General features: G+C 38.0%; 1 protein-coding gene across 1 annotated transcript; it reads right to left on the minus strand.

Annotated features, from left to right (window-relative positions):
• Nucleotides 1-721: 721 nt before the first annotated feature.
• On the minus strand, nt 722-25,404 carry DDX21 (DExD-box helicase 21). Its single transcript, XM_079136922.1, has 15 exons — nt 25,232-25,404; nt 22,786-23,238; nt 21,232-21,307; nt 20,087-20,265; nt 18,607-18,724; nt 17,114-17,299; nt 15,480-15,625; nt 14,570-14,719; nt 13,936-14,097; nt 13,325-13,444; nt 11,665-11,738; nt 8,850-9,009; nt 7,418-7,552; nt 5,060-5,104; nt 722-4,452 (listed from the first exon to the last, which is right to left on the minus strand). The coding sequence occupies exons 1-15, from the start codon at nt 25,316-25,318 to the stop codon at nt 4,186-4,188; spliced, it is 2,358 nt and encodes a 785-aa protein (XP_078993048.1). The 5' UTR covers nt 25,319-25,404; the 3' UTR covers nt 722-4,185.
• Between the last annotated feature and the right edge of the window lie 1,266 nt (nt 25,405-26,670).

A 26,670-nucleotide genomic window follows, 5' to 3' on the forward strand; every position in this document is an offset into this window, starting at 1 on the left:
ACAAATAAAGCTATATCCCTACTTAATCCTCATAAACTAGGATGAATTAAAGACATATAATCAGAACCCAGGTTCAGAAGCTTATCCCACAGAAAAACCAAATCTGAAAGACCAGAGTTGGGGAGAAAGGCTTTATTTGATGTTCCAAGAATGGGGAAGAACCCATATTCACAAATGAGCTTCTCCACTCCAGGGCAAAGATACAGGATAGGACTAACGTGGGACAGATAGGCTAATATAGGGGAGAAATATTCATGCATACTGGGTATAGGCAAAGAAAGTTGCCACTTCTTGTCACTCAACTTGCACTGTTGGTGTTTGTAGTCATGGAAGTTGGTAGGTGTCTTTAGCCTTGAAGGGTGTGGAGAGACACTATGGGAGTTTAGGTTACCACTGTATTATGGTTTTGGACAAAACATCTTTCAACTGATCAACATGTCTACATGCAGAAGTATGTGGAATCTGACTCAAAGGTAAAGGCTACAAAGCAGACAGACACTATGAAGACAGAAATGGTAGGCATTTTCATTCCTTTCCAGTAACCCACCAGATTATCTGCAAGCCCAAGTAAAAATTTTTCAGCAAGACCCTGAAAATTACCCTAGACAACCATTATCACATCAAAGGTATTACCTACAGCAAAGCCAGTGAGAAAATAATAATGTATTGCCCAGCTGCATAACCTCCAAAATTAGTGATTTTAAAGTCAATTATGAGCAAGTGAAGCTAGAGGGTTTATTTAGGCATTTTCTTGGTAATAAAAACAATAAAAGACTGGTTACATTAGCATAAAAACAAAGTTCCGTGTAAAAACACTTCAGTTAAAATACAAATGAAAATCTGAAAATGGTATGTTACATGTTAATAATAAAGAACTCTTATCAAGAAGACAGCTCCCAATTTAAGTGTATAATACAAATTATAGCCATTGTGAGATGTTAATCCTTAATTAAAAGACACAAAAACAATGCAATTTTACTTGGTGCCTTGCAAACCGAGAAAGACAAGATAAAATTCAGTTGTGCAATGCTGTGGAGAACCAGGTTCTCAGAGACAATGGTTGAAGTGTAAATTGATACTGATTTGGAGAGCAGTTTACACCAAAATCTCACGTACATTCACTTTCATTCTACAATTCTTTTAGAAAACATATCCTAAAATGACAGCCAAGTATACAGATATAAAGGAGGATATTAACTTTAGGGTTGCTATGATAGTGAAAAATGAGGAAAAACCAATGTGGCTAGCCAGTCTGAGTTAAATGTATAGTGGCATTATCTATTTGAGAAAAGTTTTCAAAAATATCACAGGAGTAGGGAATGGTGGCACATATCTGTAATCCCAGCTACTTAAGAGACTAAGGTAGGAGGAGCCCAAGTTTGAGGACAGGCTCAGCAACACAGTAAGACCACCACAAATTAAAAACATTAAAAAAATAAAGGCTGGGGATATATAGCTCAGAGGTAAAGGTAAAGTACTCAAGTTCAATCCCCTGTGCCAAAAAACTAAAAAACAGTCATTGTAGATCTGTATTTACAGAAAGGTATATATAGAATGTTGGGGGTAAGGAAACAATTCCAGATGAGTCACAAAACAGGATGAGTCTGATTTTATAAATGAATATATGGAAAATTGCTCACCAAAATATTAGATATGGGGTGACTTTGTTTTATTCAACATTTGGGGGTATTTTCATTTTAGAAAACAAAGTCACCCAAACCATATAGTACTAACATCTTTTTTTATTATGGCTTAAAGCAGCATGTTATATCAATTAATTTACAGTAAAAACATAAATTTTATGTACAGTGCAGAGGAAATAACACAGGGCTCAAACACAAAAATGGGTTGTAATTTTTAAGTCCATTGAATTATTTGACATATAGCTCTGAAAATATTTTCTTTGTAGAAAATAGTAAAAATGGTAACATTTCCCAGGCTAGCCCAACAAGTTCATTTAAACCGAATAATAGCTCAATTATACATTTATAAATATGATTTGAACTCTGGAATCCAAAAAAAATGTTAGCTTTGTTTATTGAAAGAGCCATGCTTTTCTTAAAATTAAGTTGTATAGAGTGAAATTTCTAGTAATCTTCCTTTTCATTCTTGATTTATGCCTGATCATTTTTCTAATTCAGGCTAACCCATAATAAAAAGTTTTAGCTGTTACTTCCTGAAAGACAGCTACCATATTTTTTTAGTACTGGGGATAAAACCCAAGGTCTCACACAAGCTAGACAAGTGCTCTACCACTAAACTACACTCCAGCTACTTTTATTTTAATTTTATTTTGAACAAGTATTACTAATTTGTCCAGGCTGGTCTCAAACTTGTGATGCTCCTGCCTTAGCTCCAGTGTAATTGGGATTACAGATGTGTACCACTATGCAGTTACTATATTCTTTGAAACTGCATGATATCCATTTGTATCCAAATTGTGAAATGTTTAGTTGTTTTTTTAAGCATGTTCAGTATATGGACAAAACCAGAATCTAATACATTATAACCCTCAAGGCACATGTGGACTGTCATCAAATACCTTCTAATTCTCTGTGGCTTAATAGAAATTCAGGAATATAAACAAAGTGATAAAAATTGACAAATGGTTCAAAGAATAAAAGCCAAGAGAATTCTGAGACAGCAAGAAACACCTGGTCCCAGACTTAAGGATAAAACTGAAGCTCAAACAGAAGAAGGATGTTTTCAATGGTCAGGAGCTGAAGTTAAAGAGTAAGAGGCAGTCAGAGGAAAAAAAACATATCAAAGATAATTTCTGGAAATTAATGCAAGAGGACAATGCCACTCTTAAGCTCCCATGTTAAGTAGATGTTTCCAACAAATACTGGAGTTCTCAGGTATAGTTATCTGATGAGGAGCAATATTAAGAATTCAGTTCCCACAAAGGAACAACTTAAAAATAACCATACAATTTATCTTAAAAGGAAGTCTCTAAACAGTGAAAATGTTTCAACAGATAATCAGTTTTACAGAAACAGGTCCTACTTTGTGATTTTAAAATCTAGGCCATTGAGAAACTAAATTGGACCATTCTCCCTAAAAACCCTAGCTTGCCCATTAGAAGTTAACCTCTTGAAATACTCATGAATCATTAAATTGTCACCATTAAAATAATGCTTTATCATGCATCTTCACTTGTTCTCTTTGCTTTCCAGTTAATTTCCTTCTCACATGTGAAGAATATTTTCATTGAGAGTTTTTTAGACATACTCCACACAAACCTGTGCCCCCTACTCCCTTAATTTCTTCTTGAAAAATAATGTTGATCTTCCAATAGGAAGAAGTGGCGTACAATCATTTAAACAGTATTTATCCAGCCTCCTTATCACAAGGAAAGATATGGAGCCATTTTATACATTTGGAATTCCTTAAAGACACTACCTTTCTATCAAAATGTACTTCTATATATATATTATCTGTGAAGAATTTACTGAAGCATGACTCACCTTATGTGAGAAGCTAAAAGCGTTTAAAAATGAACACAGTCATGGGTAATCTATATTGAATGTATTTCATCCTCCAAATCTACAGCATATACACAGGCATAAACCATCACAACCCAGCTAAGTTTGAAACCTCATTTTAAAACATTGTTCAGTATAAATTCTCAGAAGACAAGTTATAGGACCACACAAGTAAATGTCTGGCAGAAGGCTGAAAAATGCCAATCACAAAACGAAGCTTTCACTTTTGAAGGCTAACATGGTCCTCCAGAGATTGCTGCATTCCCTTAGGTATTTACTTTAGGGAAACATACTATTAAGAGACACTTTCGGGGACTGGGGATGTAGCTTAGTGATAGAGCACATGCTTAGCATGTGGAAGGCCCTGGGTTCAATCCCTAACACACACACAAAAAAAGATAGATCAACTTACAAGTATAGACATACATGCTTGATTTTATCTTGTATCTACAGAAAGTATATCAGAATAAAAGTGTAATGAATTCTTTACTTTTCAAAAGGAAAACCCAATAAAAGCAATAAAATTAGCAATTATAATGATCAGATGAAATAATTTAGATTAAGCCTGTCTCTTTTCAAGGGATGGGAACTGGCCAAGTGGTCAAAAGAATACAACAAGCTTTCAATTTTGTGTGAAAAATACCACTCAGTTCCATGGTGCCACAGTCCTGTTTCTGCCATATAAATTCTTTATTTCTAATCACTGACCGAATGCTTTACTAAAACTCCGCTTTTGGCCTTTGTTTTGGGATCTGTTGCTTTTGTTTCCACCTCCTGATCCTCCTCTGAAGTTTCTATTTCCTCCTCGCTGGCCCCTAAAGCCTCTTTTTCCTTCCCGCTGTCCTCTGAAACCACGGTTGCCTTCTCGCTGACCCCTGAAGCCTCGATATCCTTCCCGTGGTCCTTCCAGCTCGGGTTGCTCTGTGGCTACAGTGAGCTGCCAGCGTCGTGAATCATGCCATTTCTCCTGTTGAGAGAAACTTTTGTTTTCACCTGCTTTGATTTTTATTAAATTGGTTACAGCATGAGAAAGATAACATATGTGTTGCCATTTCTCAAACAACTAGGCTAATAACGTAAGTGCTTAAAAGGCCACTGTTCCAAATACTGACCCTCATAGCCCAAAAGTCACTAGAAAGTAATTTTCATTATGAGCCTTCCTCACTGCATCATTTTTTTTCAATTCAACTGCTATGTGGTCTCTAACTGTCAGAGGTAATTAAACAAATACATGTTTACAAATGCATTTCTCAAGTTAAAACGTGTATGAAAACATATATAACGTGGGTGGAGAAGGCCTGGACATCATTCACAACTCTAGAAAGGAAAAAAGGTGGGTTCAACAACAGAAGGAAAAAAGTACCAAAATGTAATTCTCAACTGTCCTTTGGTAAGAGACCAGAGCTGTTGTGTCCACCACCCCATCATTTTCATAATGAACACTACATAACTTAGGTAGTTAACTTTAAATGTCCAAGAGAAAGGGGCTGAGGGTGTGGTTCACGTGCCTAGTATATGTAAGGCCCTGGGTTCAATCCCTAGTACTACAAAAACAAAATCCAAGAGAAAAATACCTGTATGTCTGTGACTGCTGCAGTAGGGACATCAAAACAAACACCCTAGAAACCAAAAAAAAAAAAAATAAGTTAAACTAATCAATATGCACCAAGTGATACCACAATATATAAATTAATACAAAAAAAAATAATAATAAATAAAACTTACCTGGTTTTTATCTATTTATTTAGAGACAAGGTGTGGCTGACCTTGAACTCATGATATTCCTGCCTCAGTCTCCCAGGCATATATCATACCACTGCAACCGGCTTTCGGATATTAATTTTAGATGAACTTTAAGTCTAAGGCCAATACACTTTAGCTCCCAAAAGCACAACAGCAGAAAGCCAAGGAACAGTTAAGAAGGACTCAAAATAATTTGTAACTTCCTACTGTAAACATATTCTTGGCTATCACACTGTACTTAATCCTCAAGTACCTCTCAAACTACACTTTGTTGTTGTTGTTGTTTTTTTAAATAACGAGGATTTAATTTGGATCTTGTGGGGTGGTACGGAAAGGCTACTAGCTATATTTTACAGCTGAGGAAACAGGATTGGAGAGACTAATTGACTTGTATAAGGCCCTGCAACTATTTAAGTTATTTAAAATATGGTGCGTAGGGTTTAAAAACCATTATGGTTTACTCCCTTCCATTAGAAAAGCACTGCCAGCTATTTAGAATGACCAAACTAAGAGGCAGGAAAAAACAAAAACAAAACTGTTAATTTTCTAGTTTTTCATAATTCAGCTTCCTGTGAAAGAGTAAGAAAAGTTAATAGCTTATATAATAAGACCTTTGACAGTAAGTTCAAGGGCATGTCCACAAGCATGTCAAACTATCCTCTACAAGCATAGCCACTCCTCTCCCTATCATCTTTAACTACAGGACTTTATCAGAAACCACTCCTTTTGCCCAGCAGTTCACACAATATTAACACAAGTATCATTAAGTACTGATGGATTCTGTCATCTGTGGGACTCTTCATTCACATACTTACTTAGTGTTTAGAGTACAACACCATTCACTGGGGTATAGATGATCAGAAAGCAGATTTTACCACTGAGCAGATCACAGTGCTTTTGAGGATTTCAGTCAGAAAACAAAGACAGCAAGGTAAAGATCACCTAAATAAATGTTATGTCCTAAGAACTCTGAAGTACAGATAAAGATGCCCCTAATTATGCCTGTTAAGGCTATCAAAGTTTCACAGGGAGATTTAAGGAAAAAGTCATAAAGGACACTGTGGAGGGTAAAATACTAGAAAAGTAGGGGCTCAGTCTTCACTCTGGATGAGACTGCATGGTACATTTGCCACTGCCAGAGTAAAAGGAGTTGGGAGTGATGAGACAGAGCTGAAACTAGAAATTGGGGCAGGTTTAGCTTCACCTCAAGACAGCTTACTGCCTGTCTGATCATACTATTTACCTCAAGCAACTCCACATAAACTTTGGGGTAAATTTTATTTGTTCCATTAGCAGTGCACTTTTGGAAACTTCAGACTCTTCAGGATTCCAGTCAAAACTATTTTCATAGTAAACCTGTGCTTTTCACTCCCATTTTCCCACAAAGGAACAATGAAGTTTTCCAGGTTTGGTAGGCAAGAATTTTTTCTTTTTTTGTACCAGGGATTGACCAAGGAGTGCTTAACCACTGACAACATCCCCAGCCTTATTTTGAGACGGGGTCTCACTAAGTTGCTTAAGGCCTCGCTAAGTTGCTGAGACTGGCTTTCAACTTATGATCCTCCTGCCTCAGCCTCCTGAACCTCAGGGACTATAGGTGTGCGCCACCACACCCAACAGAAGTTTAAATTTTGAACCTGAATTCAAGAATTTGAACTAAAGCTGGGCATGGTGGTGCATGCCTGTAATCCCAGTTTCTCAGGAGGCTGAGGTAGGAAGATTACAAGTTAGAAGCCAGCCTCAGTAACTTAGTGAGACATTGCCTCAAAAGAACAAAAAAGAGCTGGGGGTATAGCTTAGTGTTAAGAGTGCTTGCATAGCCTGTGCAAGGTCCTGAGTTCAATCCCCGGTACCACAGGGAAAAAATAAAAAAAAAGGGAGAGAGAGACAGAGAGAGAGAAAAGAAAAAAAGTTCTGAATTAGTTACTTAATTAAGCCATGTGAAGGTATCAGTGAAACAGTTTGATCTTTATGGCTGGCATGGTATACATAATGGTTTGGGCTGGAGATAAAGACAGACACAGGTAATTGTCAGTAACCAAGAGCCTCTCAGTTGTAGGACCCAGAGCAGATAGAGTGAAAAAGTAAAGGCACCCTCCCCACAGAACGCTGAGAGGACATCATTCTGTTTTTCTGCCCACGTTAAGCAACTGAACCAACGTTAAGTCTGACAGAGGGCCCAGCCTTACCAGCTTTCCTTTGAGAAAGACCATTCCCTTCACTTTGGAATCAATATCTTCGCCCAGTTGCTCTTTAAGTTCTTTCCAAGCATAACTAATGTTCGGCATTTCAATTGAGCACCGCAAGATCATGGTCACAAAACCCTTATGGAAGAAAGGGAACAAACAACAAAAAGGTCTCAACAACAAACCTACATTGTAAACACTTAGCCTTACAGTATTTCTGGAAGTTCTCTAGAAGCACACACTGCCCCCTGGAGAGACACAGAGTCAGCATGTCTCTTAATAAGACTGGTAGATTGCATCAGTGTGTCAGCATCTTTATTGTAGTAATATAGTTTTCTAAAATATAACCACTGGGGGAAACTGGGCAATGTACAAGGGACCTCATATTATTTCTTACAACTGCATGTAAATATAAATCTTAATAAAAACTTCAAAACTTCAACTTATAAAAAAAGGTTAATAGAAGCATTTACTTTCTAAAAAGTTTCTAGATAGCCTGGCTAAATTATATTCAAGTTATAAAAAAGGGTTAATAGACGCATATACTTTCTTTTTTTTTTTTGAGGTTATCACTCTATTCATTTATTCTGTTGAATTTTAATTCATTTAAATAATTTACACTAAATGTCAGTGAAAGTAGTTGTTTCAGTATTGTCTTTTTCTTTTTATTATTATTATTATTCTTTTTAAAAATATTTTGATTCATTATAAACAAATAGGGTACAACTGTTGTTTCTCTGGTTGTACATTGAAGTAGAGTCGCACCATTTGTGTAATCATATACACGTATATAGGGTAACGTTTGTCTCATTCTATTATTTTTCCTTCCCCCCACCCCTCCCACCCTTCTTTTTCCTCTATACAATCCATCCTTCCTAGAAGCATATATTTTCTAAAAAGTTTCTAGATATGCTGGCTAAATTATACTGTATTTATGTATATATATATTTGGGCTCTTAAGGAATTAAAAGAATTAAGATATAATTCATATACCTCAAAATTCAATTTTAAGTATAAAATGCAGTGAGTTTTTTAAGTACATTCACTAAGTTTGCAACCATCACAACTATTTATGATTCTAGTACATTTCATCACTTCAAAAATAAACTCAGGCCCGTTAGCAGTCATTACTACACCTCCACCCACCATAGACAAACACTAATTTATTTTGTCTCTATGAATCTGAATATACATTTTCATTAGAAAAATGGTAAAATACTGTTAGTACCGTCCTACTTTCACAAGAAAGCAGAAACTAGCAAGTTTAAGCAAACCCTTTCAAATCCTACTAAAACCCCAAACTATAAAGCATCAGAATTTTCCTGCTTCTGGACTGGGGATATCGCTCAGTTGGTAGAGTGCTTGCCTTGCAAGCACAAGGCCCTGGGTTCAATCCCCAGCATGGCAAAAAAAACACAAAAAACAAAAAACTTACCGCTTCTGAGTTGATCAAGGAGCGTTGATCTACCGATGTGGCACCTGAAATATGAGCCAACGCAGCTGCTAAGGCCTCCACGGCTCCCTTCTCCTCTATCAGCTTCTCAGCTGACTCCTTGAAGTGGTTAATGGCAGTGGGAGGCACAGAGTCCAAAAGCCTATGATTTGATTGAGCATATATTTGTTAGGAGAAAAGTTACAAGTAACAGCACAGTGTGACTAACAATATGCTGAAAGTTAAAGAATTTGAAAATGTACATCAAGATGGTCTTTTTATAGATGGGTCTTTTTATATACACAGATAAAAGAAAAATGTTTATTCAACGAAATGCCATACTGCCATTAAAAACAATGATAAATAAAACCAAACATTTTTTCGCCAATGTTATTTTTATTTAATTTTTTTGTGGTGCTGGGGACTGAACCCAGGGCCTGGGCATGTGGGGCAAGCACTCTGCCAACTGAGTTATATCCCCAGCCCAATAATTGTTATTTTTAGAATCAGAAAATACTATAGCTATTTACATTCTGAGAAAAAAAGAAAAAAAAAGTCCCACATTAGGTTTACTTATTTATTTTTTTTGGTACCGAGGATTAAACCCAAGTGCACTTTACGTACATCCCCAGGCCTTTTTTATAAATTTTGAGATAGGGTCTTCCTAAGTTTCTGAGGCTTGCCTCAAACTTTCAATCCTTTTCTACCTCAACCTTCTAAGTTGCTGGGATTATAAGCATGCACCACCATGCCTGTACCCATTCAGGTTCAAATTGATAGGGAATTTTATGAAACCATACATATGGTAGGTGCTCACTACTGTCTTAGAAATAATAAACACATCTCAAAGTTGAAAGATCCTCCAGTAAAAGGAAAAGCCAGGTTATATAAGGCTTCTCTTGTGACAGGGCTACCACTCAAGAGCCTGTCTCTTATATATAACTAGCATCTTTTATCTCTTTTCTCCTCCTGAGCCAGTACCCTAAGAACCTCATCTACAGACCACTTAAGGAAAAGCATGTGAAACTAAAATAATTTTTAAAACTATTGAGTTAAAATCTTCATCTGCTGTACTTTGCTAAGCTATCATTAGTAAGCTCTTCTTCAGCATTTCTTTTAATCATGGATTGTCCCTATTTTTAAAATTATAATGGACATTTAAAAGTAATATATCTACAGATCAAATTCTTTGAAAACTTTATATTTCAGGTTTAATAAACTTTATAAAACTACACTGAGGACAGCAGTGTACATAGATTTCAACTACACAATTACTTCTCTGCCCATTCTTCCCACCCTTACCCCTACCCCAAATAACCTCTTTTGGATATGGTTCCTGGTAGAATCTATCCCCTATCTTACCACTGTTCTTCACAGTGAGATCTGATGCTATGGTCATGTCTGCTGCTGCACTCTCTTTTTTAAAATATATTGTTTAGTTATAGATGGACACAATACCTTTTTATTTATTTTTTTATGTGGGGCTGAGGATCAAACCCAGGGACTCACATGTGCTAGGCAAGCACTGAGCTACAACCCCAGCCCCTGCTGCTCTCTTAATGTGAAATACTCTTTCATTATTAAGGTTGTCAAGAAATAGCCATTTTACATCTTCATCCTCATATATTGTATCATCTTAAATTAACCTCAGTTTATTGAATCCTGAGCATTATTATACCATACTTGAATACCACCCAGTCACCAGTTTGATGCTGCAGTAGTAGGGCTGCTTGCCATTCTGTTGTGGACTCTTCCTTTTTGTGATGCTAGGAATTGAACCAAGGGTGTCTTGCATGCTAGCCAAGAGAGGCACCACTGAGTCACACCCCAGTCCTTCTGCTTGTCATTCTGACTTGAGAGTAAAGCACCGCTTTCTGGGGTTAAGTCATGAAGGACAGGCTGGATCCAGTCCCCCTGCCTATTTTTCAAACAAGCATTTCACACATGTATAACAGTATGTGCAATGAGTACTCTCGAATTGATTCTCAAACTCAGTAGTTCCTTAGCAGGGGATGCAGCTCAACATTAGGAGGAAAATGTTTTTATAATGCCAACCCTACTTACCCCAGGCATATGCTGCATAGGGGAATCAGGAATTCTAAATATCCTTCAGTTTGTAGGATAATCTCATACAAAGATGCTCTTATTCTCAATGCCAATAACACCTCCACTGACAAACACTTAGCTTACCCAATCCTCACCATCTAGATATTTACTAGAACCTACAGAAATAATCAGTTTTTAGGGCTTGGGATATAGCTCAGTGGTACAGCACTTGCCTAGCAAGTGTGAGGTCCTAGGTTCAATCCCCACTACCAAAAAAATCAGTTTTCTTTCTAACAGGTTGGGGACTAAGTTAATGAAGATCTGGAATGTAATTTGTGATCCAGTCTAATCAGTGCCTGGATAGGAAGCACCTCTATCACATCTTAGTTATCATTCTTTAAATGAGAATACGTACTTCGCCAAAATAATGAATAAAAGCTGGGCATGGTGACACATGCCTGTAATCATAGTGATTTGGGAAGCTGCCTGGGAAACTTAGAGAGATCCTGTCTCAAAAGGAAAAAAAAAAGAGTTGGGGGATATAGCTCAGTAGTAGACTACTGAATACCCCTGGGCTCAATCCCCAGTACTGTGTGTGTATGTAGGGGACGGGGGAGAGAGGTAGGATTTTAAGCCTCAGAACTGCAGAAAATAAAAACAAATAAAGTAAAAAATAAATTTTAAAAGGTCAAATCCCAAATTTTGTACTACACAAAAGCATTCACATTCAATACATAGACCAAACAGTCCACAGTGATGGTAAGGAACATACCTGATGGCATCTTTGCTGGAAGCTTTTATTATTTCTGTTGCAGAAGGAACACCTATTCGTTTAAATTTAATTCCCTATAAGAAAATGATCCATAGTTTAACATATGATGGTCATCACTTGTTTCCATGACTAAGTAGTCCCATCCTTTTTTATATCTACCAAATGAAAGTATTAAATAAAAAACAAAAAAGGTACAAAGACAGTAGAGTTCCTGCATACCACCCACCAAATTCTTGACATTGTTAACAGTTTACATTACTATGGTACATTTTTAAGAACTAAGAAACCAACATGGATAAAATTACTATTAACTAAATCCTAGACTGTGTGTCCTGGTTTTCCATGATCCTAACAGCTTTAAACAGTTATTTTGTGGAACTGGCCTAATTTGAGATTCCCTGGCTCAGGTAACGTTTGCTGGATTCTCCACTGTAAAGCTCCAACCCCCAAAACTGAAATATGGAGGTAGCACACCTATAGTCCCAGCTACTAGGGAGGGGAAGACTGCCAAATTCAAGGCTAGCTTCGACAACTTTGTAAAATCCTGTCTCAAAGTTTTAAAAAGGCTGGGGATGGATGGTGCAGTGACAGAGCACTTCTAGGTTCAACCCCCAGTACAAAGGAAAAAAGTTATCAACCTCCTTCATACTTCATTACTTTTTTCTTTTGGTACTGGGGATTGAACCCAGGGACACTTTACCACTGAGCTATAGCCCAGTCCTTTTTCTTTGATACAGGGTCTTACTACATTGCAGAGGTTGACCTCCAAATTGCAATCCTACTGCCTCAGCCTCCCAAGTCACTGGGATTATAGGAGGGTACACTTATGCCTGACACATACTCCTATCTTTGTAAGTCAGTTACTACTATTCAGGCATGAAATGCAGTCCACACAAGGGGAAAAGAGGAGGTTAAGCTTCATCTCCCAGAGGAGGAAGTACTATATATATTGTTAAAAAATTCTACCTCCACTCAGAGGCTGAGGCAGGAGGATCTTGAGTTCAAAGCAGCAACATCGAGGCACTAAGCAACTGAATGAGACACTGTCTTCAAATAAAATACAAAACAGGGCTGGGGATGTGGCTCAATGGTTGAGTGTACCTGAGTTCAACCCCAGGTACTCCCTCCACAAAAAATTCTACCTCCAATCACAGCAGCACTGCATTAGGTTCAAGATATAAGCAGATGGAATGCCTACCCAGGCACCCTTGCTAGCCAGGTTCCATAGCACACCCTTCTGCCAGAAGTAAAGGATTGTTTTGCCTACTCCTCTGCAAAATATGCATAAAATAAGATAAAATAAAATTCTATAAGGAAAATTAGTCTCTCCTCTCCCTTTACCCTTTTGACAGTAACCACACCATTCTTTTGGTTTTCAAGCAATTCCTACACCTGATTCAATATTTCTAATATGTTCATATTACCATAATCCAAAAAATGCTTTTCAAACATGAAAAGGAAACCATTTTCAAATACAAAATCATTTCAAAATGGGCTTTGTAAGACAATATAAAACAATGTATATCTAACTAGTTTTCAGTCAGGGTCACATGCTAGAAGTAAAAATAATAATTTGAATTAATAAAAATAAAATTAAAAAGTCTAAGATAAACTTTAGAACAAGGTATCTGCTGGATGAAAGCTAGGAAAATATTTTTACCGCTTTTTGCTCCACTTGTGCTAACTGGTATTCTTCCTTGTGCTGATAAAAGCAGATGCAAACCCCTGTCCTTCCAGCTCTACCCGTCCGCCCAGAACGATGAATGTAAGACTCTACATCCTATTGGGGTAAAACACATAAGTGACACAACAGAAACAGAAAAACACCTAAGAAGCCTATGCAAAGGTGAACGAGGGCTAGCAAGTGTGGTGTGCCTGGTTCATGAGGGAGGAGGTCCCTTAGCACTTCAGTTTAAATCCTCAAAAAGTATAGGCAAACATACAAAGAACATTGTGTAAACAGTGCTTTTTCCTACAAAGGCACATATGTATTTCCAATTTTTAAGTAGCTACAACTAAAGTAAACATTTAAATCTACCAATTTCAAGGTCCTGTTCAAAACTGTACTACCTCCATGAAGCCTCTCAGGACTCCCCCATCTAGCCAGAAAGTCCATCATTCCAACCTCTGCCCACTGACTGTCCTTACACTCACATGTCAACTCTAACAGGTTCGTTTTTAAATTTACCCTTAGCATACTGGCACTGAAAAGATTATTTATTACCAAGTACATGCAAGTAACAAAGTAAAATCTAGGTATAAAACACATACCTTTGGTGGAGAGCTTTGTACAACCAAATCAACCTCAGGGATGTCTAACCCACGTGCAGCAACATTGGTTGCCACTAAAACTCCAAAATCACCATTTCTAAAACCCTTCAGGGTGATTTCCCTTTGCTTCTGTGGAATGTCTCCATGCAATGACTGGGCATCCTGCCAAAGAAAGAAACTGGCCTAAGAATACTAGCATCACCAATACATCCTCAGCTAGGTTTGTTAAGAGACAGTATTTTAATGATAATCATGCAAAAATATAATAAAGAGGAAAACATACACATCTTCTTACATGGAGGAACCTCCAAATTATTTCTAAATCCTCTACCATTAAACCAACTATATTTAACATACCCATCAAGATTGAAAACACCAAACCAGAGATCCAAACTACTTTGTTAAGGTAGTTTTAGGTTCAAGTCACCCTTTTCTCTCTGTATGATGAGACTGATAAGATTAGATAAGCTCTAACATGGATGGATAACCTGACTATTCATTGAGAAAAGTATCCTCCAATTTCTAACCTAAGATAAATTGGGAATCACTAAATGAATGAACAGACCAAGAGCAGATATGCCCAAGGTCAAGATTTGTTGATGACCCCAGCTTCGCAGGCATGAGAAGAACCAACCTGCTTTATAGATGAATTCTGTGACAGCTCCTGGGCTTCTTTCTTGGTTTCACAAAAGATGATAGTACGCCCTTGGTGACCACTATACACTCGGATGACATCCCCAATAACTGCTGCCCTCTGAGTCCAGTGGCACTTGATGGCCAGATGCTTTTAGGAAAGGAAGAAAAAAAAGTTGACTTAGTAAGCCTTGATGGAACCTGAAACTTTATGCTCAATACCAATGGTCTAATGCCTTGGTACTGGAAGCAAGGGCTCAAACCTACCAGGGCAGACTGCTGCCACCACTGCTAAGGGGGAAAAAAAAAATGAATGAAACTACACCATGAAAGTTAAAAGCAACATGATCTGTTCCCCTGTGTCTCTCCCTTTTCTCCAGAGAGTATTTGGCTTCTGTTTTCTGACTTAAGCAGAAAATGTAGGAAAAGAAATGTGATTCCACAGATTTCTACAGGAAGTCAAGTAACTAAGAATAAAAGAAGAAAAAAGTTTCTGTAAGTTTTGTTCTTTCATTCGTTTAAAAATACAACCGATAGTTACTGAACTAAGTTTGTTCCTTGGGTGAAATGAATTCATCTAGGTACCGGACCCTAAGATGAAAATAGCTTCAGGCTAAAACATCAGATTTCTCAGTTGCCCTCTAATGTTTAAATTCTAAGGGTAATTTCTTTGTTTACATAATTCAGACACTTTAGGGTTCAAATGATTCTGAAATCAGGCTACCAGATGATGGAATTTAGAGAACACAGACAACCATATGCAACTCAAATAGAAATATATCTTTACTTGTTTTTCATACAGATTTAGCATTTATCTGGAAAGACTGTATTTGCCAGTCCTAATATTATCAGAAAGGAAACAAATTATAGACAATTTTATACCAATTCCGGCAACTAAATGAATCATTTACCTCCACAGTTATTGCTGTTTTCTGAGTCTTTTTACCAATCAGGTCCACCTGTTCATATGTAGATTTCATGTATTTCTTAGCAACATTAAATACCCAATGAGGGCAAGTTGCAGAAAAAAGCAATGTTTGGGGATTGTCTTCAGAATCTTTGGGGGGGAAAAAAAAGTCATCATGAATAATCCAAACAAGCCTACACAGTATTTTACCTCACCTAATACTTCCATGGTCTACCAACATTAATCAGAAATTATTTTGAGGCTAGCCATGCATTAAGGACACAAAATAAAAAACAGATTCCAACATGCAAAGAAACACTGCTGGAATAATTTATATAAAAGATCTCTGAAACAGTCAAAGTACTTTAAACTTATTTTGTTTTCTGATCACTGGTCTTTAAGAATCATGAAGGAGATTTTTCCAATATACTGAGATCTACCAAGTGAAAAATATCAACTCAAAAAGACCAGTAACCAGCCAGCATCGTTTTCTGAGCAAATAACCTATTCAAGCTGGGCATGGTGGCACACACCTGTAATCCCAGCAGCTTGGGAGGCTAAGGCAGGAGGACTGCAGGTTCAAAGTCAGCCTCAACAACTGAGGTCCAAAGCAACTCAGTGAGACCCTGTCTCTAAATAAAATACAAAAAGGGCTCAGTGGTTAAGCACCACTGGGTTTGAACCCTGGTACCAAAAAAAAAAAATTCAAGAGATTCTATACCCACTTATTTGCTCCTTGATATTTCCTTAATATTTTATCAACTTTGAATTCATATTTATTCATTCCTTGAGGTCACCTACTATTTTTTGTTTCCATTTAAGATTATCATTACATTCTCACATATTTCAAATGATATAAGCTGGCAGAATTCCTTTTGAAGAGCAATTTGACAATGTATATTGGAAAGCATGAACTAGTCATAATTTAATTTAAGGCAATAATTCTACACTTGAAAATGTATCCAAAAGAATTAATTCAAGCTGGGGATATAGCTCAGTTGGTAGAGTGCCTATCTTGCATGCACAAGGCCCTGGGTTCAATCCCCAGCACCACAAATAAAAAAATTAAAAAGAATTAATTCAGATATTGAGGTGGAAGGAAATCTATATAAGTAATTGTAAGCAGAACTCCCACCACCCAATAGAGGGAATGGAACTCACTCTACCACTGGGCTACATCCCCAGCCTTTTTATATTTTGAAGACAGAGTCACACTTAGTTGGTTTAAGGACTTGCTAAGTTGCCTAGGCTGGCCCTAAACTTGCAACCTATCCTGCCTCAGCCTCCTCAGTAGCAAGGTTCATCAGCATGTGCTCCCATGCAGGGGGCTTTTATGCCTAGTTTTAATACATAAGGTTAAGATTATAATAAGCATATACACACATACACACAATGACACATAGAACATCTGGAATACCCCAAAAGCAAAATATGACAATTTTACAGAATATGTAATTTTTATTTTACTTTTCCCCATTGCAATTACATGATAAATCATGATTATTTAAAAACTGCATATTTTCCTAAATAAATAAATCCCCTTGCTAGTCCCCAAACATTCATTTATCTCTTAGAAAATTACTTCATCACCACCTTCACTCAGGTTCTTTTTATCAGTTATTCAACTTTGGGGTTTACCTTTCTTGTATGCCACACATAAAATCTCTTCTACTTGATCAGCAAAACCCATATCCAACATCTGGTCAACTTCATCCAGGACAACATGTTTAAGTTTGGAGAGATCTAGCTTGCCATTCTGTAGGTGGTCTTTGATACGACCTGGCGTCCCAACCAGGATATCAATCCCATTCCGCATTCTTTCAACTATAAAGAACACCAAAGAAAAGATTAGCTGTGGTTTAAAGCAAATCTTTTTATCATTCTGGGGTACTATTTAAATGCACTTCCCTTCTAAAATACTGATTAGACAGTTACAAAACAATATGCTACAAATACTTACTAGGCAGCTACAAAAACACTCGAGGTGCTTCTAATCCAGTGGGGAAAACATGTAAGAAGTGACAGTCAATATATTAAGTTACACAATAGCAAAGTGCATCACTGGCGTATGGCAGCATCAGGAAAGAATGACTCTTTAGGTGGCAGACAGAAAGTGTCAAAGTTTCACAGAGTCGGAATAAGAACCTTAACTAAGAGGGGCTGGAGTTGTAGCTCAGTGATAGAGTGCTTGCCTAGCACGTCTGAAGCCCTGAGTTCGATCCTCAGTACCACATAAAAATAAAAAAGTAAAGGCATTGTGTTCAACTAAAAAAAAAAAAAGAAAAAGAAAAAAACTTAACTAAGAACTTTCTATAATGTAAACAGGTATAGGGAGGATGAAATCAGGTAGAATGTCAATACTTTCATAGTGTACACAAACATTTGGGAAAACGGAGGTATTCCATGTATGCCATGGGATGAGGTTTTTTTTTTTTTCCTTTTTCTTTTTTCAGGGCAAGGACTGAACTCAGGACCTTATGTGTATTGTGCAAGCACTCTGCCACTGGGCTAAATCCCATCCACCTTTCTCAAGTTTCCATTATACTTTAGGAATCATACTAGGCACTTTGCAGTCTAGATTCAAATGCCTTTCTGATGCCAAGCTACATTCATCCTACCAAAGCTGGGGGAAGAAAAAAAAAAATCACAAGCTTTGTGTGCCAATACTGAGACTTTTTTAATGCCTTCAAACTCTTCATATCCACTCTACATATTAAAGCTGCAAGGTCTTAACTGGAAGTGATGGAGTGCTAAAACAGGAGCTACAACACTAGACCCTTGGGTCCCAAGAAAGTCAGCCAGCTCACCACAGGAAAGAAAACAAGCAGGAGGCAGAGACTGATAAGACAAAAGAGAACAACCTCAAATTTTGACTTTTCAACAAGTTGCCTTTGGAATCCTTACATAAATATTGATAGGTAACACAAAAGTCCTACGAACCACGTACAAAATTAACTCATCATAACTCAGAAACATGCTTTTGACCATCTTTAAACAATAATGGTAAAAGACAAACACAATAAGTGACTAGACAAGGGAGAGAAGATAGATGTGAAGATCAGAAGGAATCCCATCATGGTATTCAAAACAATGGATGACACATCCCTTCTCCTGCTTTTGAATTTACTTACTTTGACCTCCATAGGGAGTTCCACCATAAAAACAAGCCACTGCCAGCTTTTTCGTGATGTCACTGAAGTCTCTGCTTACTTGACTTGCCAACTCCCTTGTAGGTGCAAGAACCAGTACCTGAAATAGAAAAACCTCACTGATTTCAAAATACTGTGTATTGTTTCTTTATCACTTGGGAATTCACTTGAAAGTTCAACTCACTGTTAAACTTTTGATACATTTTCAAAACATCTATTATGTGCTTTCTAATGTGCTATAAAAATCGTAAATATGGTTCCTGACAAATACACTCACAAGTGTGTGATCATACCAATCAGAAGAGAAGCAGATGCTGGTGTGGTGGTGCACACCTATAATCCCAGCAAGTCAGGAGGCTAAGGCAGGAAGATCACAAGTTCAGAGCCAGCCTCAGCAACTTAGCAAAGCCCTAAGCAACCTAATGAGACCCTGTCTCAAAATAAAAAGTAAGCCCAGCACAGTGGCACCCAACTGTAATCCCAGCAGCTCAGGAGGGTGAAGAAAGAGGATTGTGAGTTCAAAGTCAGCCTCAGCAATGGCGAGGCCCTAAGCAATTCAGTAAGACCCTGTCTAAATAAAATATAAAAAAGGCCTGGGGATGTGGCTCAGAGGTTGAGTGCCCCTGAGTTCAATCCCTGGTACCAAAAAGTAATAATAAAATAAAATAAAAAATAATAATGGCTGGGGATGTGACTCAGTAGTTAATTCCCCTGCATTCAATCCCCAGCACCAAATATAAATAAATAAAAAGAGGTAGATGTTCAAATGTATGATATTCCAGGAGGGAACTGTAGATTTCATAAAGCAGCATTACAGGAAAATAACCTGAGCAAAGAGCATACTCATGATGATGATACTGTTAGCTAACGTTTTTGCTTTTCTTGTGATTTATGCTCTACTGAGTACTTTATATATGCATTATTCTGATCTAATTCTCACAACAGCCTTTTGAGGTAGAAACTGGAGGGCAAATTACTTAACTAAGACCAAAAGGGTAGTTAGAAGCAGAGTCTGGATTATTTAAACTCAGGCAGTCTGGCTATGAAACCTGTTGTCAAGTTCCTCTACTAAAAATACTTTGTCTAGTGTCAAACACTTAACCAAATGTGTGAGCTCCAGGCACAATCAATAAAGGGAGTATGATGAACATTAATGTTACTGGTAATCACAATCACAGGACAGTACTTAAATATACTTAAGTACAATACTTAAATATATAGGGTTTGTGGATAACAGTGTCAAAAAGAATTATCCTGGTTTACCTTCAGGTAAAGATCTATAGTAAACATGATGGTTGGCTTTAAGGGGAATTCAATAAAAAATAGTTGGCTATGTAACCCATCCCCAGAGATGTTTTTTGGGTGCTGACTTGGAGCCTGAGGCCTGTGTTTAGAGTTACCTGAGGGGCAAGAAAAGCAATAAATCTTCTTTTACCTTTTTCTCAAAAAACAAAAAAGTTACCTGAGGGGGACGGCCTCTCTTCCTATCTTGCAGCTCACCCTGAAGTTTCTCAATCAAAGGGATGGCAAAGGAGAATGTCTTCCCAGTTCCTGTCCGTGCCTGTGCAATTAAGTCCTTCCCACTATAGACATGGTGAAACGTCTTTGCTTGTATAGGAAACAGGAAGGTCACTCCACGGGCTATGAACAAACAAATCACATTAGTCAACACTGCATTCTTTTTTTTTTTTTTTTTTTTTTTTTTTGTGGGAAGGGGTTTAAACCCAGGACCTTTTGCCCTCTAAACATGCAATCTGCCACTTAGCTATACTCCCAATGCTGGTACTGTAATTCTTAAAATATCAGCTATAACCAAGACTGAAGGATTCTCAGATTTCTAGTCCTACAGAATTAAGGAATTGTACCTTTGTTTGAGAACTACAAAGTCAGGCTCAAATACATTCTGCTAATGAAGAATCTGGAAAATATCTATAAACTTTTAAAGCACCAAATTATAATAAATATTTAATATTTTAAGAGAGCAAGTCACCTGTCATAAAATCTTGTGAGCCTGAAAAATCTGATACTTTGCAATTCAGACTATGCTGTACCTGATTCAGAAAACACTTTGTGGAGTATCTGAGACTATCCAATAATTCACAGACAGACAAAGATATATTCACAATTAGTCTCATATTAACCTAGAGATGCCCCAAACAGATGAAAAGGAAAACTGAACATGGCATTAACCAGCAGTATCATTACACTTCTTAATTAAGGACAAATTTTTTAATTTATATTTATTGTAAACAAATGGGATACATGTTGTTTCTGTTGGTACATGGAGTAACAGCATACCATTTGCATAATCATACATTTACATAGGGTAATGATGTTTGATTCATTCTATTATTTTTCCCTCCCCCCACCCCCCTTTTCCCTCTATACAGTCCCTCCTTCCTCCTGAATGAAGGATAAATTTTAATCACTTGTTAGAGGCAACCAGAGCTATCACTACCATAGTTCTACTCTGAACATAATGGTCTACTTCATTACCTGACTGCCTATATTGTCCTACAATAAGAATATGTCCCAGTTCATTCAACAAAAATACTGCAGTGCTTCTGAATATGTTCTGATGTTATGTGATATTTCCAAGATTATTACCTTTGAGAAGTTTAATAGTCTCTTCAGATATGGGGAAATTAGAGAAAGCGCCTTCTTTTTGTTCCACAGGTATTTCCTATCAAGGATCACAGAGGGAAATAATAACTCACATAAAAGATAATAAAGAAGCCTTCTGAGAAAAAACAAACAAACAAAAAAATCTGCTCAAAAACAACTTTTTAAAACATCAGTTTAAATCCCACCAAAAAAGGCAAAACCTTTTAGTAAATCAACATCTAAAAAGGAACTATATTAAAGTAATCTATTAAACCCTGACGAAAGGAAAAATCTGCAGGTAGTATATACCAGCAAATATATATACTATGTTATAATGTGTGATTCATAAAGTCAGAATCAATTTCAACTAATAACTATCCTATAACCATTCCAAACCAGTATTGTTGAACAGGTTGTTAGCCCTTTTTCATAGCAACATCCCTCATATACAACCACAGAAAACCAGGAACAGAAGTCTACGACACAGCAGTTACTGTGACTTTTATAATAATACAAAGCCCAAAAGCTCAACAATAGGATTCAATGAATCTGTAAGCATTTACAAGAGGTTATGTAGCCATTTAACATTAAATATTTAAAAACAAGGAAAAATGCTTACATAAAAGTGGAAACAGCAGGATATAAGACCACATAAGGTACAATCCTACACTGACTATATATATAGAGTACTATAAGAAACATCAAAATTTAATAGCAGGTTGTCTCTGTACCTGAAAAGTATCCAGTATTTACTGAATGAACGAATGCTAAAATTCTAGCCTTGGGCATGCTAGACAAACACTCTACTATTGAGCTACATGACCAGTCCATGACTTTTCTTCCATGACCTAAGTTTCTGAATGGTAAAAGAACTGAGTTCCATAAGGACATTTAATCCTGTTCAACTCAAATTACTTAATGGCCCAAACAAATGCAATCATGTAAAACCCTTTTCAGTGGAACTATCAAATCAAAATCTGTTTGGTGAAAGCCCTCAGAGGAAAGCTAGCGCTCAAATACACAACTGTGTCTCTTTCTGACTTGAAAATAAGCAGACCAAGACTTTCCCTAAGCCAAAACAGATCTACTTATTTGCAAAGGAGGCTTTCTAACACTGCAACTTTTAAAAAATATTTTAGTTGTCAATGAATCTTTATTTATTTATTTATACGTGGTTCTGAGAACAGAACCCAGTGCCTCACACATGCCAGGCAAGCACTCCACAACTGAGCTACAATCCCAGCCCCTAACACTACAATTTTTAAGATGAAGTCTCACAGTACAGCTCAAGGGAGTCCCACTGATTGCTGAGATATAAAATTCCCTTCTACTATTAAAATAGTGTGCACAGGGCTACATTTGTAGCTCAGTGGTGGAGCCACTTGCGTAGTATATGTGAGGCCCTGGATTTGATTCTCAGCACCACATATAAATAAATAAAATAAAGGTATTAAAAATATAATAATATTAAAAAAATAATGTGTATGTGTAGCAATTATCTACTTCTTTTTCTGAAACATTAACAATGAAAGATACATTCTACATATGCAACTTTACCTGCTCTATTTCACTGTTACTTTCTTCACTACTGGCTGCTTCATTGGAGTTAGAGTCAGGTTCAGAATGAGAGAATCCATTCTTTAGTTTGGGACTCTTCTCTCCAATATCTCCATTCACTTCCTTCTCTTTTTTCATCTTCTTGGGTTTAGGAGCTTCCACATCTTCTTCAGAAGGTTCCTCGTTTTTTATTGATTTTTTGGTTTTAGGAGAGACAACTTTCTTTTCAAGGGGTTCCTTTTTCTTTCTGGCACTTTTGGTTTTAGGAGAAATAATGTCATCTTGAGTAGGCTCCTCTTGCTTTTTTGCCTTTTTGGATTTAGGAGAATTTGTGTCAGCTTCAGAAGGCCCTGCTTTCTTTTTAACATTTTTAGTTTTGGAAGAAATAGTTTCTTCCTTTCCTTCTGCAGATTCTTCAGTCTTATTAGACTTTGGCTTCTCTTTTCTATCTTTCTAAAAAATTAATAAAGAAAACACAAACACTGAACAAAACATCTATACATTTGTATGATAATTCTGGTTCATTTTAAGATCACAATTATGAAGAATACAATTTTGGGGCATTTCAACTTTTGTTATTCCTCTTGTGACAAGATAGAAGTCAGTATGCTTTTTACTACCACTTCTTAGATATGTGGAGATAAATGTGTATCAATAGGTTTATTAGCTTGGAAAAACTAAGAGTACTTCTTAATAACTATACAATTCCTTTTGGACAAATAATTATAAATCAGAATTTTCCTTAGAGATCTGAGCTCCACAGGCCCTGAACTAAATACTATAGGAAGTAATGATCAGGTGCTGTCCAAATTTAATTTAAATACAGAAATAAGGCCATATGTCCACAGATGGGTGATATCAAGAGTTCTTTCTCCCTGCTAAAATTATACAGGTAAAATCATGTTATAATATCTGCATCTTGCCTATCTCAAGAGCAAATGAACTAACATACAAAGACACTTTCTGAAACAAAAACTGTAAAAATTCGATCTATCATCCTGTGTGAAAATATACATATATATGTAAAACAAATAAATGTGCAAGTTACAAGTACACAGTCTCTGATCCTCTCCAACTTTTAATATTACTGTAAACATCTAACAATTATGTGCTGTAGTCACTTAGCATCTCTCAAACAGAGCCTCAGGTGAATCCCAAAAGCAGAAAAACTATACTGAGCTAAAATCTCCTTCCCTGAAACTTCAGGTCTGGCCTCTGCATTCAAATCACTGATTGGGGGTAATCTCTGCCACATGATCATCCTTCAAATATTTGAAAAATAAGCTAGTCTCTCATCCCCTTTTCCATCTGTGAGGTCAAGTTTGGAACAAGAGTTTGCTCATGTCTCTCTTCTTCTGCTTTTTTTTTTTTTTTTTTTTTTGGGGGGGGGGGGGTAGGGGGAGGTACTGGCGACTGAACCCAGAGGCACTTTATCACTGAGCCACATCCTCAGACCTGCTCATGTCCCTCTTGACTGCAGCATCTCCACTTAACTGATGGAGAGTGAGTAAAGCAAAGCCACTACCACAGCACTGTGGGTAACAAATCTGGTGCTCCCTGGGCTTCCTACAAAGCCAAAATAGTGCTGTTTTAAGAGCTCCCCGTCAAAAAGACCCAGAAACAGCAAAGAAAGTAAATTCTAAGGCGTGTACAACACAAATTCAGGAACAATCTTGTTTCCACTGACTTTCAGAACAGATTTGGTCACAAGTTAAATCATCACCTAAAGAAGCAACAGGCAAGAATCGAACGACTACCAGGGAAATTTAAGACTACTACACACTGCCAACCTATATAAGACACAGGGTGTTCCGTTCGCACACCCCTCACTACATTTCCACATAAGACGATTTTGCCAATAAATACTAAGAATTGGATTACCTCGTCTTCTATGAGCTGCTTGCCGAGAAACAAACTGTACTTCCCTTATTGTAGTAAAATAAGTGACAAAAATGTCACTGCTTAAGCGGCCCACGTGTGCTGCGCGGACGGGCTTAAGATCTTCTCAGTCTAAAGTTTCAGTCTCCACGTAGACTTACTTATAATCCCCTTGCGCACTCTCACTCCTGGAGTTAAGTCTGAGTCAACATCGTGGGGCCTAACCGTGGATGTTCAACTTCGTGCATGGGGTGCGGAGGGACAGTGGTCCTTCTCCCGCTCAATGCTGCCTCTCTGCAAAAGCTCCCTGAGCTTGCGGGTGCGTAAAAGCAGAGAGAAGAGGTCCACGCTACAGTGCCGGCACGGTCCGAGAGACGACGCGTCCAAAGGGCCCAATGTGGCCTTTCTCGGGCCACTCCAGGACTCCCGCCTGCCCAGCCCCACGCCCGGCCCGTCCTCGCCGCGTGCCACACGCTCCCAGCCCGGCATGTCTCCCATACTGCAGGGACCCGCTGCTGTCGTTGACCCAGCCCCTGGTCCTGCCTTGCCCCAGGTCCCTCGGTATCACCTTCACGTTTTGCTTTCGCAGGGTCTCCAACTTTTCCATGGCCGCGTCTGATTCCAAACTGGCGTCACTACGGAGTTTTCCCGGCATTATTCGGCACACCTTGCCTAGGCCTACCGGTCTCCTCAACCGCGTGCAGAGGAAGAGAAAGTACAGCCCCCTTGGGCCATCCAGCTTCCGTCACGTCCTGTGGCAAAGCATTTCCGCCGGAAGCACAAAGCACAAGGAAGTCCGGGGTCCACGAGGTGGGTTCAAAGTACCAGCCAGGGGCTGGGGATATAGCTCAGTCGGTAGAGTGCTTACCTCGCACCAGCAGCCTGGGACTTGGTGGTCGCTTACGGTGCAGGGACTGACCTGAAAGAATTCGCAGAGTAGAACTGGAGGGAACCACAAAGGTTAGCTTTGTATTCTCGGTCAAACGCTGGCCGGATTCTCGCCAGCCCCGCTTGATAAATGACCACTAATTGCTTTGAGCGGCGCCTCTTCAGTACTGTTAGCTCGTATTTGCAGGGATCTTCTGCATATTCAGAGGATGTGTGCTTTTCATCTTGTGTGAAATAATATTCGTCGCCTTTTAGAGATGACGTCCAGATTCACCTAGATAAGAACCAGAATTAAGAAAGGCCTCACGCCTGTAATCCCCAGCAGCTCGGAAGACTAAGGCAGGAGGATTATGAGTTCAAAGCCAGTGTCAGCAATTTAGCGAGACCCTATCTCTAAATAAAATACTAAAAAGGGCTGGGGATGTGGCTCAGTGATTAAGCGCCCCTCAGTTCAAACCTTGGTACAAAAAAAAAGAAAAAGAAAAAAAAAAAAAAGGTCTGGGTCATTCGTACATAAGTGCGCTTAATATGGTATGAGGTATAAAAATCAGGGCTAGCATTCACCAGCAAACAACACCCACGCCTCGTCCTCAAGAAACTTTAGACTGGTGGAAGAGAGACAAGTGTCAGTTGTTTTGAAAGGCTTACAGAGACGTCTAACCTGGCCTTGGAACCAGTAAAAGGGGCGCCAAAACTACTTAGCTCTCCATTAGAAATAAACAGGCTTCTGTGCCTAATTTGGACACTATACTACTTAAAACTGTTAAGAGAAAGTGGTCCATTGAATGGTCAGTGACAGTAATGGTAGCTTTTTCTGAAGAACTAGTGGTTCTTCAAAGAATTGGGAGATTCTCAAGGTAGGTTAATTATGTGTTAGAGGGCTGAGGGGTAGATAAGTGATAGAGTTCTTGCCTAGCTTGCTCCAGGCCCTGGATTTATTTCCTAATACCACCAAAATAAAATTTTGAATATCATCTGGCTTTGAAAATCTGCCTTTGCCACTATTTGCTGTGTAATTAAGCTGAACACCACTTTCTCAGGCATGAAAGAGGAATAAGAAAACCACTTCATACCTGGGCTCCATAATCCCAGGTATTTGGGAGAATGAAACAAGAGATC

The sequence above is a fragment of the Sciurus vulgaris genome, assembly GCF_902686455.1.
Source record: "Sciurus vulgaris genome assembly, chromosome: 4".
Classification (NCBI taxonomy): domain Eukaryota; kingdom Metazoa; phylum Chordata; class Mammalia; order Rodentia; family Sciuridae; genus Sciurus; species Sciurus vulgaris.

Bases quoted from the DNA above. Each gene is read 5' to 3' on its own strand.
- DDX21 (XM_079136922.1), bottom strand. From the start codon at position 25,318: ATGCCGGGAAAACTCCGTAGTGACGCCAGTTTGGAATCAGACGCGGCC. The intron at 11,739-13,324 runs GTAAAAATATTT...ATTTTCTTATAG, and splicing joins CACAAGTGGAGCAAAAAGCG to GGAATTAAATTTAAACGAAT. The intron at 4,453-5,059 runs GTATTTTTCTCT...TTCTCTCAACAG, and splicing joins CAGCAGTCACAGACATACAG to GAGAAATGGCATGATTCACG.